At 42.9% G+C, this 25415-nt stretch overlaps 1 protein-coding gene across 1 annotated transcript in view; it reads left to right on the forward strand.

The window, feature by feature from the left end:
• Window positions 1-293: 293 nt before the first annotated feature.
• Window positions 294-25415, forward strand: part of LOC117040145 (connector enhancer of kinase suppressor of ras 2-like) — a 290274-nt gene continuing 265152 nt past the window's right edge. The window contains exon 1 of the mRNA XM_033137731.1: window positions 294-437. Coding sequence (XP_032993622.1) covers window positions 371-437 — 67 coding nt within the window. The 5' untranslated portion in view covers window positions 294-370. The remainder of the gene's footprint in view (window positions 438-25415) is intronic.

The raw sequence follows: 25415 nt of genomic DNA on the forward strand, positions 1-25415 counted from the left end.
TCATTGGGTGTAGAGACTGCCTCTTTCTTTTTCTTTTTTTCCCGTAAGTAAGTAGAGACACACTGCACCATCTCCTGATTCAGTGAGCTCTAGAGGGCTGCTGGCTGTGTGCGGCAGGGGAGGTGCTAGAGCTGATCAAGCAGCGTAATTTTATACATTACTGAATCAGTGCAGGAAAAAGCTGGAGGGACAAAGCGTCAGCTCATCTTTGGACTGCATCGTGAAATCCTCCCGCTTTCTCCTCTAGCCATGCTCTGAGAGATCCGTTTCCACCCACCCGCCCCTCTCTCTTTTTTTCTTTCCTGCTTCCCACTCCTCTTTTTCTCAATATTTTCCCTCCTCCTCCTCGTGTGAACGATAAAGTGGTCTGATGATGGCCCTCGTTATGGAACCTATTAGCAAGTGGATGCCCAAACAAGTAGTGGATTGGATGAAAGGTAAGAGTATTTCTATATTGCAATCTGCCTCTCTCTCTCCCTCCTCTCCCCGCTGGCCTTTCATTACCTGTGCTTTAGGCATGATGCATTGTTGTGATCCCGGCCCCTGTTCCTTCCAATGTGCAGAGTTCTCTCAGTTTTGAAGATCGGTATGCTGTCTCATGCAAGCGAGTTGACTGAGAAAGAGGCACGACTGAATGGAGACAGGCTGTTTTGGGTGTGTGTGTGTGTTTAATTTGACACTCCAAGGCTAAAGTGCCACTGGAACCTCTTGGCTGAGAGCTGATTGCATGTGTGAGCACAAACCCTGGCGGGACTGTAGAATGTGCCCATGCTCTAAGAAGCAGAAGACACCTCCCTCTCCCCATTTAGCCATTGCACAGTGTAATGATCTTATGCCTGGCTGTTTTTAAAAAATGCCCTGATTATCTCTGATGTGTTCAGAACAGGTGACTTGATGCAGTAGGTTGCAGCACTAGTGTGTGTGTGTGTGTGTGTGTGTGTGGATTCAAGCATAGAGCTAGTGATGGGAGGATGACACCCTTGATTCCTGAGCCATGTACAGGTTGCTTGGAGTCTGGGCTCCCCAGCTTTGCTTGTAGCTTCTCTGTATTTTGTATCATGCATCCTCCGTGACAATCTCCCCACAACCTGCCCCAGCACTGTGGACAGTGCAGCCCCTGCCATATATGGAGAGTACAAAGAGGAAGCAGCAAGGGACACCTGAGAACAACCTTGCAGGAGAAACTCTTCAGGACAACTTGGCAGGAATTATGGATTCCACACACAGGCACCCACACCATGCATTGTGTAGTCACTACCACCATACAAGCCCATGTTTTCTATCTGGAAACTCAGTCTATGGTATCAGTAGGCATTAATTTGGACAGGAGGCATTGAAGTACTTTTCTGAACACAATGAAGCTCGTTTCTTTTTTCCTGAGTAAGGATGGGGGTGCAAGCAATAGTATGTATTTGTGGAGACCTACGTTACGAGAAAGGGCTGGCCTTAAAGAGCAAGCTAAGTACTCACATTTTCTGCTTTACAAAATGAACTCTGGTGAAACATTTTCTTTGTGATGTAGGGACACACGGTAACAAGCAATATACTTCTATATGCAACACACAGGCCTTCATTATAGTGCTGTGTGTGTGTGTGTGCATATCTGCATGTAGTATTATACTGAATGGACATCACCTTTCCCTTTTAAAATTCCTTTACTATTAAACCAGACATTGGTTTTAATTTGTATGCAATTAATATAGCATTGTATGTACAAAATATGATACACAATATAATTCAGTTCAATGTATGGCCCAAGTTGGAGTCCAGAACTGCTTATGACATAATTCTCCATGGTTATACATAGGGACAATTTTTGAGTTGGGTGGAATGTACTCCCTGCTTTTACTCTGCACAACTGCTACTATTCATACGCACAACAATTTTGTGCAACTCTACTTGCCAGCAGAATAGTATATGTCGTGCTGTTACACACCTGTACCCTCAACATAAGCCATTGTATGGGTGGGTAACATCTGAAGAATTCAAAAACTTGGCTTCTCAAGAATCCATTTCTTGACCCTCATTATTCCAATATGGCTCAGCCAGGAAAAGTCTTGAAATTAACAAGGTCTTGGGACACCACTGAAATAGAGCACTGGTGTCTTAGAGGGAAGAATCCTACTGTTTAGATAGCTTTGTTACTGTATTCAAAGGTTTTGTGGGTGCAGTGAAAATGTTACATTTCCAAAACGCAGGTGATATGATGGAATGGGTCACAACACTACTGGAGGCATGGTAAAGAAACAAACAAACAAACAAACAAATATTAATAGTAGTACTTGTTGCTGGATTCCAGATAGATCTTGGTTTTAGATTTACAACATAGCTGGGAAAGAAAATCCACCACCAGTGGAACGAGCACTTTTCTCCTCCTCTATGTATGCAAACAGTTTTTTGGAACTACAAATAAGGACACAACTCTTACTTATCCCAAACACTTAGGATTTAATCAGACAAAGTAATCATTATGATAGCAGAGTCCCTGTGTTTGGATCCAAATTGTGCCAAATGTATGTGAAGTAAGAGGAATTTGGGGGTGAAAAATGCTGCGCAGGTGGGTGCTGTCAACTCTTTTCCTTCCAGCTCCAAACCTGTTCCCCCTATTCTCCGAGTCAAAGTTGCAGCAGGAGAAAAATGTGTAGGGGAAATTCTCCCCCCCCCCACTGTGTGTGTAAGTAAGGATTAAATAGCCTCCTTCCCACCACTTCATAAAAATTTAGCAGTTTACCAGTTTTAACACATGGGTCTACCACCATTGCATCAAGTTTGACCCTAAGTTGCTTGCTAAAACATGCTATGGTGCGCTTATAGATCTTCTGTATCTTTATATCTTTGCACATCATGATATAACAAATGCAAAGGGATTCCTTGCAGCATTATGGGCTATTATTTCAAAATGAAATTTTGCATGATGAAACTGGAGCGTGTGTAGCAGCAGGCAGGACTTTCCTTCAATAGGGGGCTTTCTGAGTGCAGACAGACATGTAGGCTTCATTTACACACACAAAAGCCCCCTATTGCTCTTGCTACCAGCAAAGGGTTAGATTTTTCCTTTAGCATTTGCTCCATAACAATGAACAGATATAATAGCATGATCTGTGCAGCCAAACAGGAGAAAAAGGTTCATTAAATATTATCTTGCAGCTAAAATGTTAAGTGTGGACACTTGAGGACTTGCCCAAATCAGGGCAGAGCTGAAGCTGCTTATCATATTTTGCATGAGGCTCAAATATTGCCCTCAGTAGCATTGTCTTGTAGCCAAAACTGATTCGTTGTGCTGACCCGCCTGACTTTATTTAGAGGTGTCTGGCAATGCCATCACTATGTTAAGACACAGCATCACAATAACTTCCCATTTACTATGCGATACCAGATTGGGGGCATCACCCATATGACTCAGGAAGGAAGGAAGATGAAGCAGCAGCAGCAGCAGCCAAACAGTACCCAGAAAAGTGTAAATATTTGCAGAATCTGAGCCTTGTTTGCAGGGGTGGGGGTGGGGTGCTACTCTGCCAAAATTGCTAGTTTTCTGAAAATCAAAACTGGTGAATATTCTATGGAGCTCAGTGCAGATGCGTACATTTGTTTTTCTCAATTGCAATCTTATTCCAAGGAAGCAAATGAGTCTGACAGTATTTAGGACTCAGATTTGACATGGCACTCCTCTGTGGGACTTTCTTTGATGCAGCACCCAGGATGTCCTTGTTCTGGGAAATCTTTTTAGCTTCTTCTTTATCGGCTTCCCATGGATATCTGTAGACTTTTCTGTTTCAGGAAGCTATCAACCAGATCCCACCACCCCACATCTCCTTTGCTCCTTTTGGGATAGCTTAGTTGCAGAGCACCTGCTTTGCCTAGCAGAATGGAGGGATAGGGGAGAAATCTGATTCTGTTCTCATTTCAGTATGAACTTACCTAGTTTGCTTTTTAAATAAATAAATAAATAAATAATCCCAAATCAAAACATCCATCATTAGAAATTTGCACTTTTCTGAGTTTTGCATTGCAGTTCTTCCACCAAGCAATGTGTAGAACAATTCGTATACTGAAGTAAAGTGTGCATCAAAATGTACATATTGGAGGAACTAGCATATAAAATCCATTATACATTTGCAAAAGTGGGCATATTACATAAAACTGCACACAAAAATGCACATCTACTTAGAAGAAATTTGCACTAAAATGCTGGTTTATTTTCATAACACACATACACAGATGTGGAATTTTAGAGAACTGAGCTAAATGCAGGAAAAATGAGGAACTGAGCATCTATTCACCAGTTTAAAAAAGGAGCCAGTGGCAGAGGATGGAAATGTGGTACTTTTCTGTCTGAGATCCTGGAGCACTGTTGTTAGAGTAGACAAGGGTACTTCAACCTTGCATCTCCAGGTGTTGCTGAACTACAACTCCCATCATCCCCAGCCAGTTTAGCCAATGGTAAGGGATGATGGAAGTTGCATTCCAACAACATCTGGGGACCCAACGTAGAAGAGCATTGCAATAGACAACACTGGGCTAGAGCGACATGTGGTCTGTCCTGGTATTAAGGCAGCTTACAATGTTCCTCCTCAGTGTAGGTTTGTTTGCTTTTTTAAAAAAAAATTACTGCTGTATCTTTCATTGTGTTTTTTTAAACTGCTGTATTGTATATATTGCTTTTAAATTTATGATGTTAGCTGCCCTGAGCATTTTGCTCTGGAGTGGGAAGGTAGGATAATAGATAATTGCCAACATAAATAAAATGCCTGTGAATATGGCTGCTGTTAAAAGGCATGGGAAACAGGGCTAGTGGAAGAGAGAAAAGAAAGTTGTCAATCCATGTCCACTAGTATTGCGTGCACCTCTGAGGGGTCCATGGCTTATAGAGCAAAGTGGTGGTGGTGGTAAGGTAAAGGTTGCAAACCCCCCCCCCCAACTAATCCAACTTTTGCAAACCTGCTCAGATAGTCAAATGATGAGGCTTCCTCGTTTATCTCTGTTGAGACTTCATTCAGGTTAGAATTAACCTCATTCAGCTTACCAAAATATATGTCTCCTTTATGTCTTCTACTTATAGTAGAGACCCATCTTTGCACTCTCCTTGTCTCTTTGAATCATAGTCCAGTGAGCAGTCCAAGCTTTGTTCACCTTGCAAGTCTAATCCATGGGTAGGCAAACTAAGGCCCAGGGGCCGGATCCGGCTCAATTGCCTTCTCAATCCGGCCTGCGGACGGTCCGGGAATCAGCGTGTTTTTACATGAGTAGAATGTGTGCTTTTATTTAATATGCATCTCTGGGTTATTTGTGGGGCGTAGGAATTTGTTCATTTATTTATTTTTCAAAATATAGTCCGGCACCCCCACAAGGTCTGAGGTACAGTGGACCAGCCCCCTGCTGAAAAAGTTTGCTGACCCCTGTGACTCTAATTTGTCATTGAAAAGTTAAGACTCTGAACCTGGAGGAGTTTGATGGGACCATGTGTCACCAGTCCGGAAAGCATTGCATTGACTGCCAGTGGCCTGCTGGGTCCAATTTAAGGTGTAAGTACTAACAAAGCCCTTGGGATCCAAGTACTGTAAAAAAGCATTTTCTCCAATATCAACCATCTCAGACCCTATTATCAGCAGCAAGGCCTTGTTGTTGGTGGTGCTGCCCAGTTGCTCCTGACCTGCGCAAAGGGTTTTTAAGTGGTGGTACCCCATTTGTGGGATGTCCTCCCTTGTGCATCTCCCCACCCGCCTTTCAGGAAGAATTTTAAACCAGTGTTGTTTTCCCAGGCATTCGATGATTGAACATTTCTGTTCCTAGCACCTTGAAATTATTATCTGTGCAAGTACGTGATTGTGTTTGGTTGGTTTTGGATAAGTTGTTTCATTATTATTTTGTTATTTTATTGCTGGTGTGTTTGCTGCTGCCCTGGGCATCTTTGGGAGGGAAGGTGGGATATAAATGCAATAAATGAATAAACAAGCAAACAAACTGAGATGAAAATGTGACATAAACAAGGGATTTCACCAATCACATAACAGAGATGGGTGTGGATTCTATGACAAGGTGGCTGCAGATTCACCATGCTGTATTAAAAAATAAGAGATGTTCATCATCATCATCATCAATTTATTAATTACCATTTACACAATTGCCTCAAGGTGATACACAATTAAAAACAGAAAAACAACAACAGTTAAACACACACACACCCAAAAACAGCTGATACATTTAAAACAAAACTAAAGCAATGCAAAATAGACACTCATAGCAAAGACTTGATATCCAGCTGTGAAAGCCTGTTGGGTGGGGGAAATTGTCTTCAGTTGTTTCGGGAAAACGCAGAGTGTGCACCTGCTGTTTCCCAGCAAGAAAGCTATTCCACAGAACAGAGGTAGCCACCCTAAAAGGCCTGCTCCAAATTTTTGCAAAGTGGGCTTCTGAGATCTTTGGAACTTGCCGGAGATAATTAATGTTCACATATAAGCCTATTCCAGGGCAGGAACTGGCAAGAGTTGGCAGCTAAATGTCTTGCATATTAATTTTTTTACACACACGCGCGCACGCACACACACCCCTTCTCAAAGCTTCAGGCCTCCCATAGAGCAGCAGCAGCAGAAGAAGAAGACAACAGCAATGAGCAGGAGCATGGTGGGTGGTCTGGCTCCTCAGAGGCCAAAAGGGCAGCCTAGGTTGCCCATCTTTGCATCATACCCCTGCCCACAATTTATTTATTTTTTAAAAAATGCATTGCACACACACACACACACACGAGAGGACACATATCTGCATAAAATCTGCATATACTAATTGATATGTATACACACCAATGGGCAGTAGATAAATTGAATTGAACTGAACTGATTCGAATTAAAATGTACAGATCCTAAGTTAGAAATGGTTACCATAATTTAGACCTGAGCTTGACTTCCTGGACACCCACTGCCAGAAAGAGTAGATCAGGTTGGCCAAGGGTTTGACAGTAAAAGGCAACTTAATATGTTCTCATAAGCAGTGTGTCATACATACGACTCCTGGTTTGAGCCCCATGACCACTCAGTAGAGTATTATTTCTATTTTCCTTTTGATTCCCTGGGCATCTGAGAATCAACAAATAGGGCACATGTGCCCCCCTCCCCCCCCATATACAGTCATACCTCGTGTTGCGTTCGCTGTGGGTTGCGAACGGCACAGTGTACGAACGCGGCAAACCCAGAAGTGTTTACTTCTGGGTTTCGCCGCACATGCAGAAGTGTGATATCATGCTTCTGCGCATGCGTGATATTGCCACTCTGGTTGTGTAATTGTCGGGGTGCAAACGGCAACCCGGAACGGATCAGGTACGTAACCAGAGATATGTCTTACAAACACCCTCTGATTTCCACATTGCAGTTGCCCTGCAAAGCTTGTGAGATACTTTGAGAAACTGGGGTTGTTTTTTAAAGGCTCCTTCTATAAAACTTGTTTCTGAGGATTCCAAATAGCTTTGTACTACTGTATGTGCCTTTGTATGCATAGAGCAAGCAAAGGGACAGGGAAGTTTCAGCAGGTGCACTTGCACAGGAGGTAGGTACGGGGGACCCCGGGGTTAGCAGAAGTACAAAACTGACTTTGCAGGGGGTGACCCCTAAAAAGTGGAGAGGGCAAGAACCCAAAAGCAGCAATGAGGACTTGAACATGTTCAGTGTCCAAGGGATGCTGATTAAGACCCCATCTGCACTGTCCATTTAAAGCAGTGTTCTACTTTAAACAGTCATGGCTTTCCCCCCCAAAGAATGCTGGGAACTGTAGTTTGTTATGGGTGGCAAGAGTTGTTAGGAGGAGACTGCTGGTCCCCTTACAGAACAATCCCTGGGGAAGGGTTGTTAGTTAAACTATGCTGGGGATTTTAATTATGTAAGGGGAACAGGTGTATTGTAACAACTCACAACACCCTTAGCAAACTACAATTACTATGATTATTTGGGGAAGCCATGACTGTAACAGCGGTAAGATACAGTGGTACCTTGGTTCTCAAACTTAATCCATTCCGGGAGTCCATTCAACTCCCGTAACCATTTGAAAACCAAAGAGCAGCTTCCGATTGGCTGCAGGAGCTTCCTGCACTCAAGCGGAAGCCGCATCAGATGTTTGGCTTCTGAAAAATGTTCGCAAACTGGAACAGTCACTTCCGGATTTGCAGCGTTCGGGAGCCGATTTGTTCGGGAGCCAAGCCATTCAGCAACCAAGGTACCACTGTACAGGTTTAAACATATGGGGCAGATGGGGCCTGATTCATACCTCCCACAACATCATGCAAATTGAAATTCAGCGAACTGTCATTGGATGCTGTTGTGATTGGGTTCTGCTTTGGGGATCCCCAGAGGCCTCTGGTTACCCATGGTGAGAATAGAATTCTGAACTAGATGGGCCAGCACAGTGTTTCCTAGGTTCTTAAGATATATTCTGTAGCCGTTCTATTGCATTTGCTGATCATGTGAGATGGCAAAGTGCACTTTGATGTTCCTGTCTGCCCCCCGAGGGGGTAGAGGAGTTATAGTCTTAACAACCTGCAATTTCCCAATTCCCATTGTGCAGCTTGAGGGAGTATGCTGGCATTTTAGCTTAGAGAGAAATCCCTGTTTGCCGTGCAACCTCGTGAAGAACATAACATAAGAACTTGAGCCTGCTGGGTCAGGCCAATGGCCCATCTAGTCCAGCATCCTTTTCCCAAAGTGGCCAACCAGGTGCCTGTGGGAAACCCTAAAGCTTCTTCTGTTCCCACCTGAAGTTTCCAGCAACTGGTATTCAGAAGCATTACTGTCTCTGACTGGAGCCAGCACATAGCCATCATGGCTAATAGCCACCAATAGTCCTCTCCTCCATGAATCTGCTGAAACCATGTGACCATCACTGCCCCCTGCGGGAGTAAGCTCCCTAGTTTAGCTATGTGCTGCAGATAGTAACTGTTCCACAAGGTTTTGCACCTCTATCCAGCAAAACCATAAATTTTCTCAAAAGGGCCACAGCACAATGCCAGAGTCTCTGCTTTTCATGGAGAAAGTCACAGGGTCAGTGACTGGCATCTCCAGGTAAGCCCCCTGCCTCAAACCCAAGAGAGCTGCTGCCAGCCTGTGGAGGCAGTAAAGAGCTAGATGGACCAAGAGTCAGGCTCGGTATAAGGCAGCTTCCTATGCTCATCGCATTTTTATATCTATATAAATACATGCACACAGATGGTAACCGCCCCCCCCCCATGTTCTTTGCCATCAAGTAGCACTTGAAGTGAAATACTGCAGAATAAAATGACAGTTAACTATTAAACAATGTTTTAAACTGAAACCACTGGAAAATCAGGGCCAAATCAGGCACAGAGTTATATGCATCTTTGTATCTCAGATGCAGATTTTTCAAAATGCAAATAGCTTCAGCTGGCATGGTGGTGGAGGGGTCTGATAATCAGCAACATCAGAGTAGTCACAGAGGGGAAATTCTTGCAGCCATTGCAGCAGTTCCGAGGACAACCCTTCTTCTGAAACCATTATTTGCTGCAGGGAGGGGTTGGGAATCCCCCACAATAGACCTCTGGAATTCCAGCCCCTACCCAGATTGTGGCAGCATCCTGTCTGCTTCCAATAATACATTTTTAGGCGTGCTTATTGTTAAATGAAATGTATAAGTGTTGTTGCTGCATTTATTTTAGAATCGCAGTTACAAAATTTCATTGAGAATTGTGAGCAGCCAATTTTTGTTCCCCTTCAGATGTGTTTCTTTTGCAGTCAAGAGAGCACCATATGTGTATAAATGAATGGTTCTGTGTGTGACATCACAATGTTTCAAGTTAAACAGCAACAAAATCAGTTGTGGTTCTCGGCAGCCTGCAAGGTGATTAAACAGCTGTGTGTGCACGTAAATATATAAGATCAGCTCCTTCTTAAATGCACCTTTTAAAGTAATAGCCTCATATGGAGTCATTTATTCCAAGTCCTGCTGATTGATAGCAGTGTTTTGCCTGCCAAAAGCTCTGGAGGTTCCAGTGATAATGAACGCTCAGCTATAAATGCCCCATTTCACAAATGCAAAACCCAGTTTCTCACCCTCGTTCCTAATTCTACCTCCCCTCCCTTTTCAGCCAGGCTGCAGCCATGAAGAAAAATGCAAGCAAATTCAGTTGGTAAATTGATTAACCATGTTGCATTGATCCTTGCTCAGAATAATTACATGTTCTCAGCAGAAGGGTTTTCCTTAGTACGTAATTCCTTGGTTTCAATATGGTTCATAAAAAAGGGGGTAGAAGGATGGGAGGCGCAGGGAGCAAAGATGCTGATGACGTGAATAGGCTTGTTAACATTCACCTCATGCAGCTTCTGGCAATCCCTTGTTCAGTCTCTCTCCTTTGCCTCTCATTAAGTCACTACCTGCTCTGTAGCAATGTGTCATGGAAAGGGAGTCTCCAAGATTTGCAGAACACAGTGCATAAAAATGGTAATGCACCACAGAATGCCGGACTAAGAATGGGGCAGAAATTCAGTTCACTTCACATTTTAAAGGGGAACCTACCTGCTTCACTCTTCCTGAATTGATAAGCAAACTGAGACATAGCCACTCTCCGAAATCTGCACTTTTCTGAATTTTCAAATGCAGTTATATTCTAGCCCAGTGATGTGTACAAAAATGGCGAAGCTGGGGTAGAGTTTGCATTAAAATGCACATACTAGTGAAAATAATGAACACAAATGCTCTGCAAAATAGTGACTATTGGGGGAAAGTGCATACCTAGGACCATAGGAAGCTGCCTTATACTGAGTTAGTTTGCTGGTTTGTCTAGCTCAGTATTGTATACACTGACTGCCAATGGCTCACCATAATTTCAGACAGGAGTCGTTAACTGGAGATGCTGGGGATTGAACCTGGAATCTTCTGCATGCAAGGCAGTTGCTCTCTCATTGAGCTATGGCCCTTCCCCAGGCATATATTAGGAGAAATGTTGGTGAATTTTCATGAGGTTCTATCTATCTATCTGTCTATATTGCAAACCACTGTGGAGAACTGAACTGAAGATTGGAAAAAGGAGATTCTGGGAAAAACCAAAATTGACATATTTGCCCCTTCCTACACCAGAATTATACCACATTCTCACCAAGCACCTTTGTACCTGTTATTAGTTCCTTCCACATTTATTCCTCTCATATGCACTGTTGCATTTCTGTTTACTGAGAGTATATTCACATGAGAGACCTAAAGCAGCTTAATTGTCATTCCCATTTCCCAGGGAATCCTGGGAATTGTATGCTTTTGGGGGGAGTGGATGGGTAGGGATATCTTAGCAGCAAGCATCTCACTGAACTACAATACCCAAGGTTCTCTGGAGGTAACCCCATGACCTATTAAAGTGGTATATTGGTTTTAGACCAGTTGGAGATGATTATCTAAGCCCTTAGCTGCACTGCCCAACATATATTGATGCTGGTAGTGTAGCTAGGAGAGAGATAAGCAGTTCCTAATTGGAGATGGTTATCATGATCAGTTCTCCTGAGATAATTGTTCTTTAAATGTGCACTAAAGAAAATTGAATGCACAGTTGACTGGTTAAGATAGGAGCAGGGAGTGACACCTCTGTATAATGAGAACCTGAGAGCTGAACCATACTGGCAGCTTATCTGGTGCCATCTTCTTTTACCTGTGGTTTGTTGGTCTGTTTGAATGTAATGCCCAACCTCCAAAGTGCTAGGCCTGGACATTTTCGAGCCTGAAACAGAAAATCCAAATAGCAACTCCATCGCTAAAATATAACAATAAACAAGGCCCCTTGGAGCTCCTGGTGACAGCAGGCAAGGCTATGAACTGTCTATTCCCCCCTCTCCATAATTAACCATAATGCACTGGCATAGTATTGCTCTAGACTAGAGTGGGTGCCAAATTCCCTTCTAGACAAGCTTCCAGGGGCCACATGCCACATGAGTGGGGCCAGAGGCAAAAGTGGGTGGAGCAACAAATGCAAATTTTGCCTTTGTACAGCATGCTAGTTTTCACACACACTTGCACAGACCTCTCTCAGTTCTCCATCATGGAAAGCTAGAGTCATTATCAGTGTTCATGGTCACATTTCAGCCAGGCACAAACACGCAAGAAAAGTGTGAAGCAAGTCTGGTGCAGGGTGTAGCTGGGGAGAGTCTACACAAGTCTAACTTAAACATAGGGAACCATAAGAAGGGAGTGAAGAGACCTTGAAGTTGTCCATCAGCTGTGAGAGCTTGGACAGCAGACCACGCAGGTACACAAGTTGTTGGGCTGTTGTATTGTGAGGGGAAAGTGTTTGTATGAGGTACGTTTTCTTTACATTGCAATGTAATCGAAGCAAAATTCCAAGTATGATTGATACTTGGCCAATAAAATTATTCCTATTCCTATTCCTAACTGCATCCCATCAAGGTGAGATGTACTGAATTTATGTGTAAGGTAAAGGTAAAGGTACCCCTGACCACCAGGTCCAGTCGTGTCCGACTCTGGGGTTGCGGTGCTTATCTTGCTCTATAGGCTGAGGGAGCTGGCGTTTGTCCGCAGACAGCTTCCGGGTCATGTGGCCAGCATGACTTAAGCCGCTCCTGACGAACCAGAGCAGTGTACGGAAACGCCGTTTACCTTCCTGTTGGAGCGGTCCTTATTTATCTACTTGCACTCTGACGTGCTTTTGAACTGCTAGGTGGGCAAGAGCTGGGACCGAGCAACGGGAGCTCACCCCGTGGCAGGAATTCGAACCGCCGACCTTCTGATCAGCAAGCCCTAGACTTTGTGGTTTAACCCACAGCGCCACCTGGGTTAATGTGTACATTACATGACGGAGAGCATCTGGACCATCGATTTGGCCTACCTGATGCGTCATTTTGGGTCGTTCTACATGAAACACTTTGATAGCGTACTGTATTCAAATTCCATGCAAATCTGCACCACCTTTTTCTCTCTTATTCGGTGATGTGAACATGGCCAGTGGTGATATGAAAGATGGCAATTACGGTAAAATAAGTATTGCAGTGACACACCTCAAGACCTTGTAAGAAGACATATCTGAAAGTTAAACAAGTCAATTCATGCCTGTGAAAGGGGACAGGGGCTGAGGCTCATTGGTGGAGAATGTATGTTTCATGCAGGATCTCCCTGTTTCAATTCCTGGCATCTCCAACTGAAGAAGAGATGGGAACCCAAAGCCCCTCCATATATTGCTAGACTTCAACTCATCATCCCTGACCATTGGCTGCACTGGCTGGGGCTGATGGAAATTGGACTCCAACAACATCTGGCATGCCACAAATCCCGTGTCCCTGATTTAAAGAATCACATAATAAGTGATGGGAAAGACATCTAGCTGATAACTGTAAGAGTTGGCAGTGATGGACTAAATGAAACAATGTAGAAAACTGCGAATGACTATGGAAGAGAAGGCTGCAGACCCTCCAAGTGTCCCTAATTTCCAGGGACAGCCTCAGATTTGCAGAAGCTGTCCTGGTTTTATGATTTGATCCCGAAATGTCCTCCTTTTCCTTAAGACGTCCCTAATTTTCATCGGAGAAATGTCGGGGGTATGGGGTTATGTGACTCCCAAGCCAATGATACAACCTTTAGAAGACATCTGAAGGCAGCCCTGTATAGGGAAGTTGTTTTAATGTTTCATGTTTTATTATGTTTTTATATATGTTGGAAGCCTCCCAGAGTGGCTGGGGCAACCCAGTCAGATGGTGGGGTATAAATAATAAAATTATTATTGTTATTGAATAGGACATCCCTGTTTTCATCAGAGAAATGTTGGAGGGTATGAGGCTCTCAATGGCTACTAGCCATAGTAGCTATGCTCTGCCGCTGAAGCTGGAGTCAGTAATGCTCCTGGATACCAGTTCCTGGAAGCCTCAGGAGGAAGGAGTGCTTTTTTGCTCAAATCCTTGAGGGTTTCCCACGAGCATCTGGTTGGTCACTCTGAGAACAGGATGCTGGACTAGATGGGAACAGGATGCTGGACCTGATCCAGCAGGCTCTTCTTATGTTCTTACGTTCAGTGTTCCATCAGGGCAGACCAACCTCACAGCTTTTTCTGTGCAAACGTTGTAACCTGGACCCTTAATCAACATTGTCTTATGAGATCATCTGTGAGCAGAGGTGAATTAACCTCCCGTGCTGCAGACAGAGCAAAGAAAATCTTGCACAAGCAGTACTTGGTTTTTCTGTTGACAAGGCTGCTTCTACCCCACCTCCCACTGCTTTCCCCCAAACCTGTGTCTGAATCATTACCAGTACCATACCTTACAGTAGCACATCTACCTGGTGGGAGAATGTTTTGGCAGGATTATGACAGGCATAGACGGAGGAGCATTCAGCATCTTCAAGCAATACCTGAGCTATTTTTAGGCCTCGTTATTTCCGTGGCAGGGTTTTTAGGAGAGTCTGAGTCTCGGAAGAGGAGCTGGAACCTTAAGTTGAGCAGTCACTGCTGGGCTTGTTAACTGTCTTGAAAAAACATATTCCTCCAAAGCAACATTTAATGCTTGATGCTTATAGCTATTGGTGGTACCTCCTGCTACCTGCACACCTGCTGCTTCCCTAGACAGGGCAGGGACAGAGGAGGCTGGGGCTGCAGAGGTGGAGCAGTGGGAGCACTAGATTGGCAGTTCTCCCACTACAATCACATAGACCTAAACTCTCCCCAGGTCCATCCAGGTAAGTAGCACAACAGCTCTGCCCCCATGGTATGTGCCACTCCTGGCAGCTGTTTTCACTCTGGGTGGAGCAAAAATGTCCTTTAAAATCAGGTCTTGATGTACGTGGTAGCATCACATGAAACAGCACCTGCACAAATAAGTTCTTTAGAATGTTAAGAAGCTAACTTCTTAACAGGCCCATTGCTTTCCTATTCTGACTAGCAGCAATGCTGCAAGGCATGCTTTTCCCAACCTGGTGCTCTCCAGATGTTGTTGGCCTTCCAATTCCTATGAACTGCAGCCAGCATGGCCAATGGCAGGGCTCATGGGAGGTTCAGTCCACCACATCTGCAGGCTACCAGGTTAGGAGAGGTTGCTCTAAGGTCTTAACAGAGGTCTCTCCCAGCCTTAATAACTAAGATCCTGTAATTAAGAAGACATGGATTGAATCTGGGACAGACTACATACAAAGCATAGGCTGCATCACTGAACTATAAACACTGAACAGTTGCAATCTGTGTCCCACATCAGGTGCATGTTACCTACATACAAATGCACAACACAGGATCATAGGAAGGTGTATTGATACTGAATCAGACTATTACTATAATTTGTATACTGCCCTTTATCTGTAGATCTCAGGGCAGTTCACAACATAAAATTACAATATAAAAAACACAGAATACATAAAAAACAAAAACAAACCAATAATCTCCCCACCCTCCCACAACACATTTAAAGGGGAATCGGATGTCAATCAGCCAAAAGCCTGCTTGAAGAGGTATAATGAAGGCTCCAGCCAAACCTCTCTGGAAGAGCATTCCACAAATGGGGAGCCATTGCAGAAAAGGCCTGTTGTCATGTTGCCACACTCTGAACATCTTGTGAAGGAGGCACACAAAGAAGGGCCTCAGAGAATGATCTCAGGGTCTGGGTGGGTTCATATGGGAAGAGGTGGTCCTTGAGGTATTGTAGTCCTGAGCCATTTAAGGCTTTATAGGCCAAAATCAGCACTTTGAATTGGGCCAGGGAATCAGCAGCCACTGAAAAATTAATGATAGGCTGGCTCAAAGTCATCCAATGAGCTTCAGTGGAGATTTAAACTTGGGTCTCCTCCATTCTTAGATGCTCCTCAGTTCTCAGACAACCCTTCAAAGAGAGCCCTATCATCTGTAATGTAGGATGCATGGCCACCCTCTTCCTAGGCTAAAAAAAGAGAATTAGGAGGGAGTTTAAGGCTGTGCCATGGACTATGTTCTCTCTCCCCCAAATCTCAGAGTCTTCTCCAAGCTCAAAAGGAAACAAGAATCAGCAGCAACACCCTTTGTTTGATCCCTCCGGATTAGCAAGGCCAGGGACCTATAATTGCTAGGAGCATAGTAATCTTCCCTTGCTTGGTCAACAGAGCAGAGCATTTTCCCTGTTACCTAGACCTAACAATTCTGCACTTGCAATATCAGAAAGATGAGGCTCAACCAAAACATGCAGACCAGGCCTCTGTGTGTTTACTTGTTCCACTGTGTCCAACAAGTCTTACATCTAAGAAAATCTGCAGAGAATTAAAGGCTTACTGTGCAATCTATTTATCCTAAAGTACATATTTTATAAGCAGTTTTTCCTAGTATTTTTGCAAGCCATTTCACCCTGAGAGAATGCATTTTGTATGTTATTTTCACTGATATACACCATTTTGTACACATTATTTGGTTGGAGAACTGCATTGCAAAATTTGGAGAAGTATAAATTTCAAAGGAGAGCTGTGCTTCTGACTGAGTATTAGCTTGGAAAGTGTGAATTTGGGAACGCTGCATTGAAATGTGATCTAAACAAACTTCTCCCCATCCTTACTCTGATGCAAGTCCTATTGAACTCAGTGGGGCTTACTCCCAGGTAACTGAGGTTAGGAATGCTTGTCCCATGTTTTATTCCACTTGCCCTGCCGCTTTCATCCAGGAAAACACACTGTTTACCATTGAATTGGAACAAACACCAATTGAGTTTTCTGTGGATTTATATTTGTTCCAATTCAGCAGTAAAGAGCAGGTTTTCCTGGGGAGAGCGGTGGAGCAAATGAAAATCCTCTCAGACCCACGCCTAGAAAGCATGGGGTAAGCAAAAGTATCTTAGTTCTCTTACCAAAACCAAGTCTCAACAGAGTAGAAGAAGCCTGCATCTCTGGTAAAATGGCATGCATACCATTTTGCTTGCTTGAGAGAACCACACAGCTGCAGGGAAAACAAGCAGAAAGCAGCTCTTTTGCTCTCGTGTTAAATGACGCTGTGTTAAAATGGAGTTCCTGCTATAGTCATCACTAAGTCCTGGAATAACAGATAACAGAAAATAGTCCTTGTGTGCCCAGAATATGTTCACTGGGCTTTAGGGCAGTCATAACAGCTTCATTAGGAAAGCAACGTACAAGCCCAGAACCTTTGGAAGGTATGTTATTACCGGTAGGTGCCAAAAACTCCTCCATGGCATAGCGCATAGTGCAGGGCCACCAATTCTTTTAACCCAGCAATCTGAGCTTATTCACTTCAACAGGCAATGAAGTCTGTGGCATGTTTATCAGTAACCAGCTTTGACTCTGCATAAATTGCCCCTGAGAACATGTGTCATTGAAAGAGCCAGCAAAATGCTGACAAGGATTCTCAGGCTAACAGCTAGAGACGCAGAAGTGACAGTTGCATCATACTGCTCCTTCTGACACGTGGAACTATTTTTTGTTTGCCTGCTTTGTTTAGGGGTTTCTGCTTTCTTCAGCAGTTAGAGAAAATTGTTGGTGCGCATCTATTTGCAGGGGTTGGGGCGAGTCCATCCCACAGACAGAAATGAGATTTAATTATGGATTCAAATGGGGAAGTTTATGGCAAGATGCATGAGGATGATAATGGCAATAAGATCAGGATTTTAGGTTTCTGACAGGAATTGTTCTGGGAACTTCAAACTAAGGTTTGTTCAGCCTGCATTTTTAAGCCTAATTTACACCTCTGCAGATACAAATGTCCTTTGGATTTTGCCCTTCTCTGAATTTTGTTCTCGGCTCAAAAAGTGTACCAGCATACATTTTAAATGTGGGCTTTAGAATAAAATGTGTTTAGAAAAGTGTACATTAAAAAAGACACTTATCCCTGTGTTAAGTAGTGGGTGGACATAGCAGACGACACAGTGATTCTCCAAGCAGCTCTCTTTATTCTCAGGCTGGAACAGAACTGAACTGACGGGCTGAGCCAGCCTGCTTATATAGTACTCAGTAACATGCAACAGTAACAACTCTCTCTAGCTACCCAATCCGTGAACTGCACTCTCAATCCTTCATTTGCATGTGGACCTGAGTGAGAACTGCAGTCACAGTGGGCAGAGTGAAACTATATACACAACACCCCTAGTGGCCTAGGGTGAGAACTTCAATACATAACACCCTGCATACTGAAACCAGGCAGATGTGCCTTCATTGTATTCTTTTTGGCATCTGCTAAAAACACTTTTGTTCAGGCAAGCCTACCCAGATATGTAGAATGGTGATGAGTGTTTTATCTGCTTCTAGTTTATCATTGATTTTATTTTTTTAATGTTTTAAATAGTTGCTTTAACTGTTTTTTCTGATAATTTTATTTTTTATTCTTTTTGTAAACTGCTTTGAGGGTTTTTTTTAACAATCAAACCATGTATAAATTTTGTAAATAAATTATATTTAAATACATATTTTGTTGATAAAATAGCATTTAAATACTAATTTGTGTATTTATTAATTTTAGCCACACATTAATGTAGAAATGGAATGGAATTGTGAATGAATTAAAAATGAAGTGAATGAGAAACAGACTGGCATGTCCAACCCCTACTCCAGACAGGCAAGAAAAAAAACGTTTGGGTCAGGAGCATAAATTTTAAAACAGAGATTTTAAAACATCAGACGTTGCTGGACTCCCAACTCCCCTCAGCCATGACGCAACACAGCAGTGGTTAGGGATGATGGGTGATGTAGTCTGTTTCTGTTTTATCTCCTGTGGCTCAATGTCAGAGGGCCTTCTTGGTAGTGGCCCCCGCCCTGTGGAACGCCCTCCCATCAGATGTCAAGGAAATAAACAACTATCTGACTTTTAGAAGACATCTCAAGGCAGCCCTGTTTAGGGAAGCTTTTAATATTTCAAGTTTTATTGGGTTTTTAATATTCTGTTGGGAGCTGCCAGATGGGTGGGGTATAAATAATTTATTATTATTATTATTATTATTATTATTATTATTATTATTATTATTATTAGTATTTTAAGGTTGGACTTGTCCCATTTTTATGAGAAATCATTCTGACCAGGATTAAGCAACAATTTAAGAGGGTACAGTGGTGCCCCGCTAGACGAAAATAATTCATTCTGCGAAAATTTTCGTCTAGCGGGTTTTTCGTCTAGCGAAGCGGCAATGACAGCCGCGCTTTCGCTAGACAAAAAAAAAAAAAAAAAGACGAAAAATTTTCGTCTTGCGAGGCAGCCCCATAGACTTTTTCGTCTTGCGGGGCAGCCTTCCGCTAGACGAATGCCTTCGTCTAGCGAGTTTTTCGTCTTGCGAGGCATTCGTCTAGCGGGGCACCACTGTATATGACAGCCATCTCCAGATGACAGAAGAGCTGTCACATGGAAGGTGGAGCAAGCTTGTTTTCTGTGCTCAGTCATTCCCTGCTGTTTCCATCTTCTGTTTTCATTTGCACCACAACTAGAGATGGGAATCTGAAAACTAGTCAACAGAGGATACCCTTGTTTACCTACATGAATTCCCATTATAGCAATACTGCTAGGAAGAAGTGGAGTGTTTCTTCAATCAAATCTTTGCCTATGTGCACCAGAACCTGGCATCACCTCTGTGATTAGACCGCAGTAATGAAGGGAATACATGCTAACAAGATTCAGGGGCAACAAGGCGGGGGTGGGGGGGTGGGAAAGCAGGAGAAGAGTTGAGGCAGTGCAGCTTAAAACGTTTTCCTTTCTCTAGTATACAGTGTTTCAATTGCAATATACTGTAAATATAGTTCCGGGGCAAGGAACATTTAAACCCAAACATTTACCTTCTGGGCAATCTTCCAGGAGTCACATGCTAGAGGTGCGAGGAACAGCAACTGTGAAGTTTACCTTTTGTACAGTAGGACAGCTTTTTGCAAGCACTTCTACACAATTCTCCTCTCCTGCCAGCAAGAGGCATTGTCACATTCCAGCCAAGCAAAAATATTAAGGAAGGCTGTAAAGCAGGGCTGGCAGGGTGTGTGACCTGGGTAGAAAGGGAGTGGCTGGAGCAGAGAGGCATGGCCTGGAGACAGTCCCATGGGGCCAGATAGAGAGGCTTGGAGGGGAGGGCCTTGGGTTCCCCACTGTGGCACATGATAATTTTTGCTCTTGGGTTATCCAGATAAGAAATGCACCTGATAATCATCTAAATTATTAATTTAAAAGCTGCTTTGCCCTGCTCCCTCTTTTGCTCCACTTTTCACATGCAAATATCTCAACAACAAAACTTTTAAAAAAGATAAAAGAAGGCATGTCCTTGTTAAGCCTTAAGAGGCAGCAAAAACTCATTCATGTTGCGATGGCATTATCGTCAAGCTTTGATCCAGTACTTGAAGAACTATTGAAGTTCCATAATTGACAAGTGACAGTGAACAGTTGGGTGTACTTATTTTATTTTAAGGACTGCCATTTTATCAGTATGAAAAATCCTTGAAGGAGACAAAACCATGCTACCCTAAGAAAACACAAAGGCACTCTTCATTTTGTAAACGGTGCTGATAGGATCCATTCCTGCAGAGTTTACTATAGTTTCTGGTGATACTGTGCTAAATATTGCTGTATTTATCAAAGAGAGGTCTCAACTGCCCAACATGATCTTTCTTGCATGAAATAAGAATCTGTAGCAGCAACCAATGAGAAAGCACAATACAAATGGGATCCTTGCCACTTTCCCCTTTCTTTTACTGTCTGCTTCTGTTTACTAACAGCAGCATTGCCCATAGTAATTAATACTGGAGGTCAGTGTTGGGAACATCATATTGTCAGACTTCAACCTCAGCCAGCATGGTCAACAGTAACATATGGAGAGTGAGAGTCTTCATCCCTGTAGGAGACAAGTATTTCCCTAAGCACTGAAGGAACTATTTCACCTGGTATATTGCAGGAGCAATAGAAATGTTGGAACAGCAGGAACAGCCATGGTGGTGGCTCTAAGTAACTTTAAGGGCTGTGAAGCCTGCCTGGATTTCAATATTGGCTTCAGAAGTCCTACTTTTTTGGCCCATCATTACAGTCTGGTAACCCAAGGGAGTTATGACTGCATAGCTCAGGTGGTTAGAGTGTGGTGCTGATAATGCCAAGGTTGCAGGTTCAATCCCTGCATGGGACAGCTGCATATTCCTGCATTGCAGGGAGTTGGACTAGAAGATTGTCAGGGTCCCTTACAACTCTACAGTTCTATTATTCTATGAATGCCTTCTCTCGGTATTGGCCTTTAAGGGGTCCTTGACTGTTTTTAAAATGTCAGTTTGCCTTTGGTGCTTTCAAGTTAATTTTTGTTAACCATGGTGTATGTGTGTGAGAGAGATCATTGGGTGAATTATTTTTATGTGATTTTATGAAAATTGTGTGAACCACATTGAGGCAGCTTTAAAATGGTGTCAAACAGAACCTCCACGTATAGATGCAGTATACCTCTGAGTATCATATGTTGGGGAGGTTGTACTTCCACAGACCATTGGTCAATTAAGTTTTTAATTGACAGTTTCCAAGCATTTTGGCTAGGTTTGGTTATCCTTTGGAACTTTTAAACCTGATGTCAGTATAAGATTTATACCCTTTCCTTTGATGCGTATGGTTCTCTCCCCCCCTTCCAATATTTTCCTCCTAAAAACCCTATGATGTCAGTTAGGCTGACAGCTAATGATGAACCCAGGGTCACCCAGTCCAATGCTTTAACCACTACACCACATTGGTTTCCAGAATCAAAATGATGAAATAAAACACAGTCAAAGAGACACCATCCCATCTTATGTTATTATGGTATATTCCTATTCCCCTAGTCTCTGAAGTGCAGAGGAAAGGACCCTTTATGGCTTTTGATTAAGACTGATTCCCCCCCTTCCCTTACTCCAGTGTGAATGTCAACCTCATCATTAATAGCTCACCACCAAGCAGTGGATGCTCTAACGAGCTACTAAATGGCTCAAATGATGATGTGTTCAGAAGACATTTGTTATGTTTGCTATTTTTAAATTGTTCACTAATGGATGCAATGAATTGTCTATCTTCCCTCCTTCAGAACCATGACCTGTCCAGAGATATATTTACAAAATCAAGGCATGCAGTGTACTGTATTTTGGATCCTTATACTACACTGGCCTAGAAGTTCCTCTGGATTTTTAGATTTAAAAACACGAGCACTTGTCTTACATACTCCTGCAGATACCCAAGTTCCAGTCTCATAGTATCTCGTATTTATCATGCATGCTATATTTCATATTCTTAGTATCACTCTGATACTTAGACACTTAGATACTTAGATACTTAGTATCACTCCATGGGGTCACGAAGAGTCGGACACGACTGAACGACTGAACAACAACAAAGTATCACTCATCAAGTATCACGTGCACATAAAGTTGTGCTTGGAATAAACTTGTTTGTTTTAACCAAGTTACCTGAATTTGTTCAAAAATCTCTGAACATGAGCTGAACATGAATTAAGCTCATTTTATGGGATAACTTTGAATTATTTCTCTATGATCTTCACATTCATTCTCTGACATGTTTTCAATGTTTAAGACACATCCATGCGCCTTTAAGCTTAAAGATAATAATTGTTGGAAGTAAATTAACATTATGCTGTGTGTGAAAATCTTTTCTTACTTCAGAATATTTTATATATTTGTAACATTCTGGATGCTGATTTTTGCTGTTGTTGCCTAGGATTGTTTGGATGAATTTGAATTGAACTGTGAACCAAACTAGAACATTTTGTAAAGGGCTGGATTTGAATTGGAGTTAGTTTCTTTTTGGACATGTTGAACTTCGCATAGCTTTGGATAATCTGTTAGGATGTTTACCCTTCATCAAAGAGAGACAGAGGCTCATGCAGCTGGAAGATGCAGATTTTGGGGGGAGATAGAAAACTGGAGTTGAATGCAGGGTGTTCTTTAAAACCTCCCTGGCTATTAGCTGTAAGAGGACTAGTTTTTTTTTTTAATGCCTTCCCTTCTCCCTATTGACTAAGCTGCTGAGGTTTTGTGGGGTGTTTCTTTAAAAACAAAAACAAAAAACTCTGCCTTCTGGACAGATGTTGGTGGAAAGGGGATTAAAGATGGGAGGCAGTTTATCCTGAGCTGCTGGAACTGTCTGCAGCACCCCGTGTGGTAAACCATCAAACTGCAATGGCAGCATCTTGGCGAACTACATTCAGCTTGACCTTACACACCCAATTTGGCCACTGGATCCTCCTGGAACAGGAAGGAGTATAAAGGGCTTCCTGTTCTCACTGAGCCTTGCTTGAGCAGCATTGTCCTCTTGCATTGTAGTATGTTGCTATATCCATGGTTATTCTGTGGGCCTTACTTATTAAATTAACATAATTAAATTTTGTTCTTTAACTCTGCCTCCTAGTTTGTCTTTTGGTCCCATCATGGCTTGTTACATGGCTTCTGAGTTGCAGCTCCTGCTTCATCTGAGATTGCTGCTGCCCGTGGCCAAGCCCTGTGGGACTGAGTGAGCAAACAGTGTTGTGTAAATTGGGAAAGGACACGGAGAAGTTACTAAACAATAGTCACAGGATTATATATGATTCAGACTTTTATTGCTGCAAGGTTTTGAATATACTGCTCTCTATCTTAATGAAATCTAAATGCTGGCCAGTGGCATCAGACTAATGCATTATACAAAACCAACAAAACCCCTCTCTCTGTTTATTCTGAGATGTGATGGCTGATTTTAGTTCTAATTGCACAAGTTAGAGCTGCATCCTCTAACTGGCTAGGATAGGTATTGACACTCTTTGTGAATGCAGGCAACAGTGCTGAATCTAGCAATCTGTTGTTCTCCCACCCTCCTCCCTTTTGCTTAAGCTTAAGTTAAATGAGTGGTAGGGATTGCAAGATAAGAGCAGACTTCAGTTTTGGTGACTCTTCTGGTGTGTGAACTTCAACAGGCCCGAAAGTCTGTTGTTCCTTCTAGCAATGAGTGGAAGATTTATTCAAGGCTGAGATCCAGTGGTTCCTGGGCAGGTGCTTCAGGGGTTCATAGGACTGTGGAGAGGGAGGCCCGATCATGGAGTCCTCCCTGCACCAGTAGTACAAAGACTTGTAACTGTTTGACCTCTATTAGCTGTGCTCAGACAGTGAGGAGGTCAAAAGGGGAATGAATACCTCCTAGTGTACCCTGGGAACAGGGAGGAAAAAAATGCTTGGGCTGCCCCAGCTGTCTAGGGAACAGCTGAGAATGGCAAAAGATAGCTGGACTGTGTGGGGGGGGGGAGCTGATCTGTATCTGGAGTCCCCCTCTGATTGGCTGATCAGTGGAAGGGTATGTTGCAAACCATGTAAGATTAGTTACAGGTAGGTAGCCGTGTTGGCCTGCCATAGTCAAAACAAAATAATAATAAAAATTCCTTCCAGTAGCACCTTAGAGAACAACTAAGTTTGTTCTAGGTATGAGCTTTCGTGTGCATGCACACTTCTTCAGGCAGTGGGCCAGAAGCAGCCCAGGGAGTGCAGAATGGGGGAGGCATGTTTCTTGGAGACTATGCATACTGACCAGAAAATGTGCATATCACTCAGAGAATGCAAAAAACAAAACAAACAAAAAACAAACAAAAAAAGCCCAGCTGTGATACATACATTCTTCAAAGCCTTTTGGGGTGTATGCATAATAACAGGAGAATGTACAAAACTCAGTCAGTTGAAGTATATCGACTAGGAAATGTGTACAGTGTTCCCTCTTCATGGAAAGATTATGAGACCTGGTGAATGTGCACAATAGCAGGCTGTTCCTTAACTAATCCTTAACATATATATTGGGAGCAATGGGATTGGGAATCTTTTTTTTTAAGCCCCCAAAGAGAGAGCGGAAAGGACAATTCACACACACACACACACACACGGCACTTCCAGACTCTCATTATATTCAGGTTGGATCCAATCATGCATTGGCAAATTCCAGTTGAACGGTTGTGGTTATTTGACAAGTCTGCAACAAACCTCCCGCAAAATATTGGATTGTTGTTGTTGTTTTGTTTTAAGTGATGGGGAAATTCACTGGATAACAGTGTGGGGTAACACTTGCTTTGATGCAACATCATCTACCTTCCCTGCGAACAAATCAGAGTGAATGTTCAATAAATAGGCCATCTAGAATCTCCCACTTTCTGACCTGCTGACACAAGCGTGGAAGGGCTTTCAGCCTGGTTGATTTGACCTGGTTGATTTGACCATTGATTTGACCCTGCCCAGTCGGATTACACCCAGTGTGTTTTTGCTGGGGGTACTCAAGGGTATGCAGCACCTTGTTTATCTAGAAGAAAAGCACTGATTACACCCCCCATTAAATTTGTAAAACCTTCCACTATCTCAGAAAAAAAATATTTTGGATTGCACTTCCTTTAATTCCAGAAAAACACCTCTGTTGGAGAATTTGGCAATAATGTAAATTTAGTTTGGTATTTTGTTCTTAGCCCATAACAATGAGAAACCTGGATAAACTATTTTGGGAATTTTTACAGTTTGCTTTTTTCCTCTCATATGCATTGAAAATGTCATTA

This window comes from Lacerta agilis, chromosome Z (assembly GCF_009819535.1).
Source record: "Lacerta agilis isolate rLacAgi1 chromosome Z, rLacAgi1.pri, whole genome shotgun sequence".
Taxonomy (NCBI): domain Eukaryota; kingdom Metazoa; phylum Chordata; class Lepidosauria; order Squamata; family Lacertidae; genus Lacerta; species Lacerta agilis.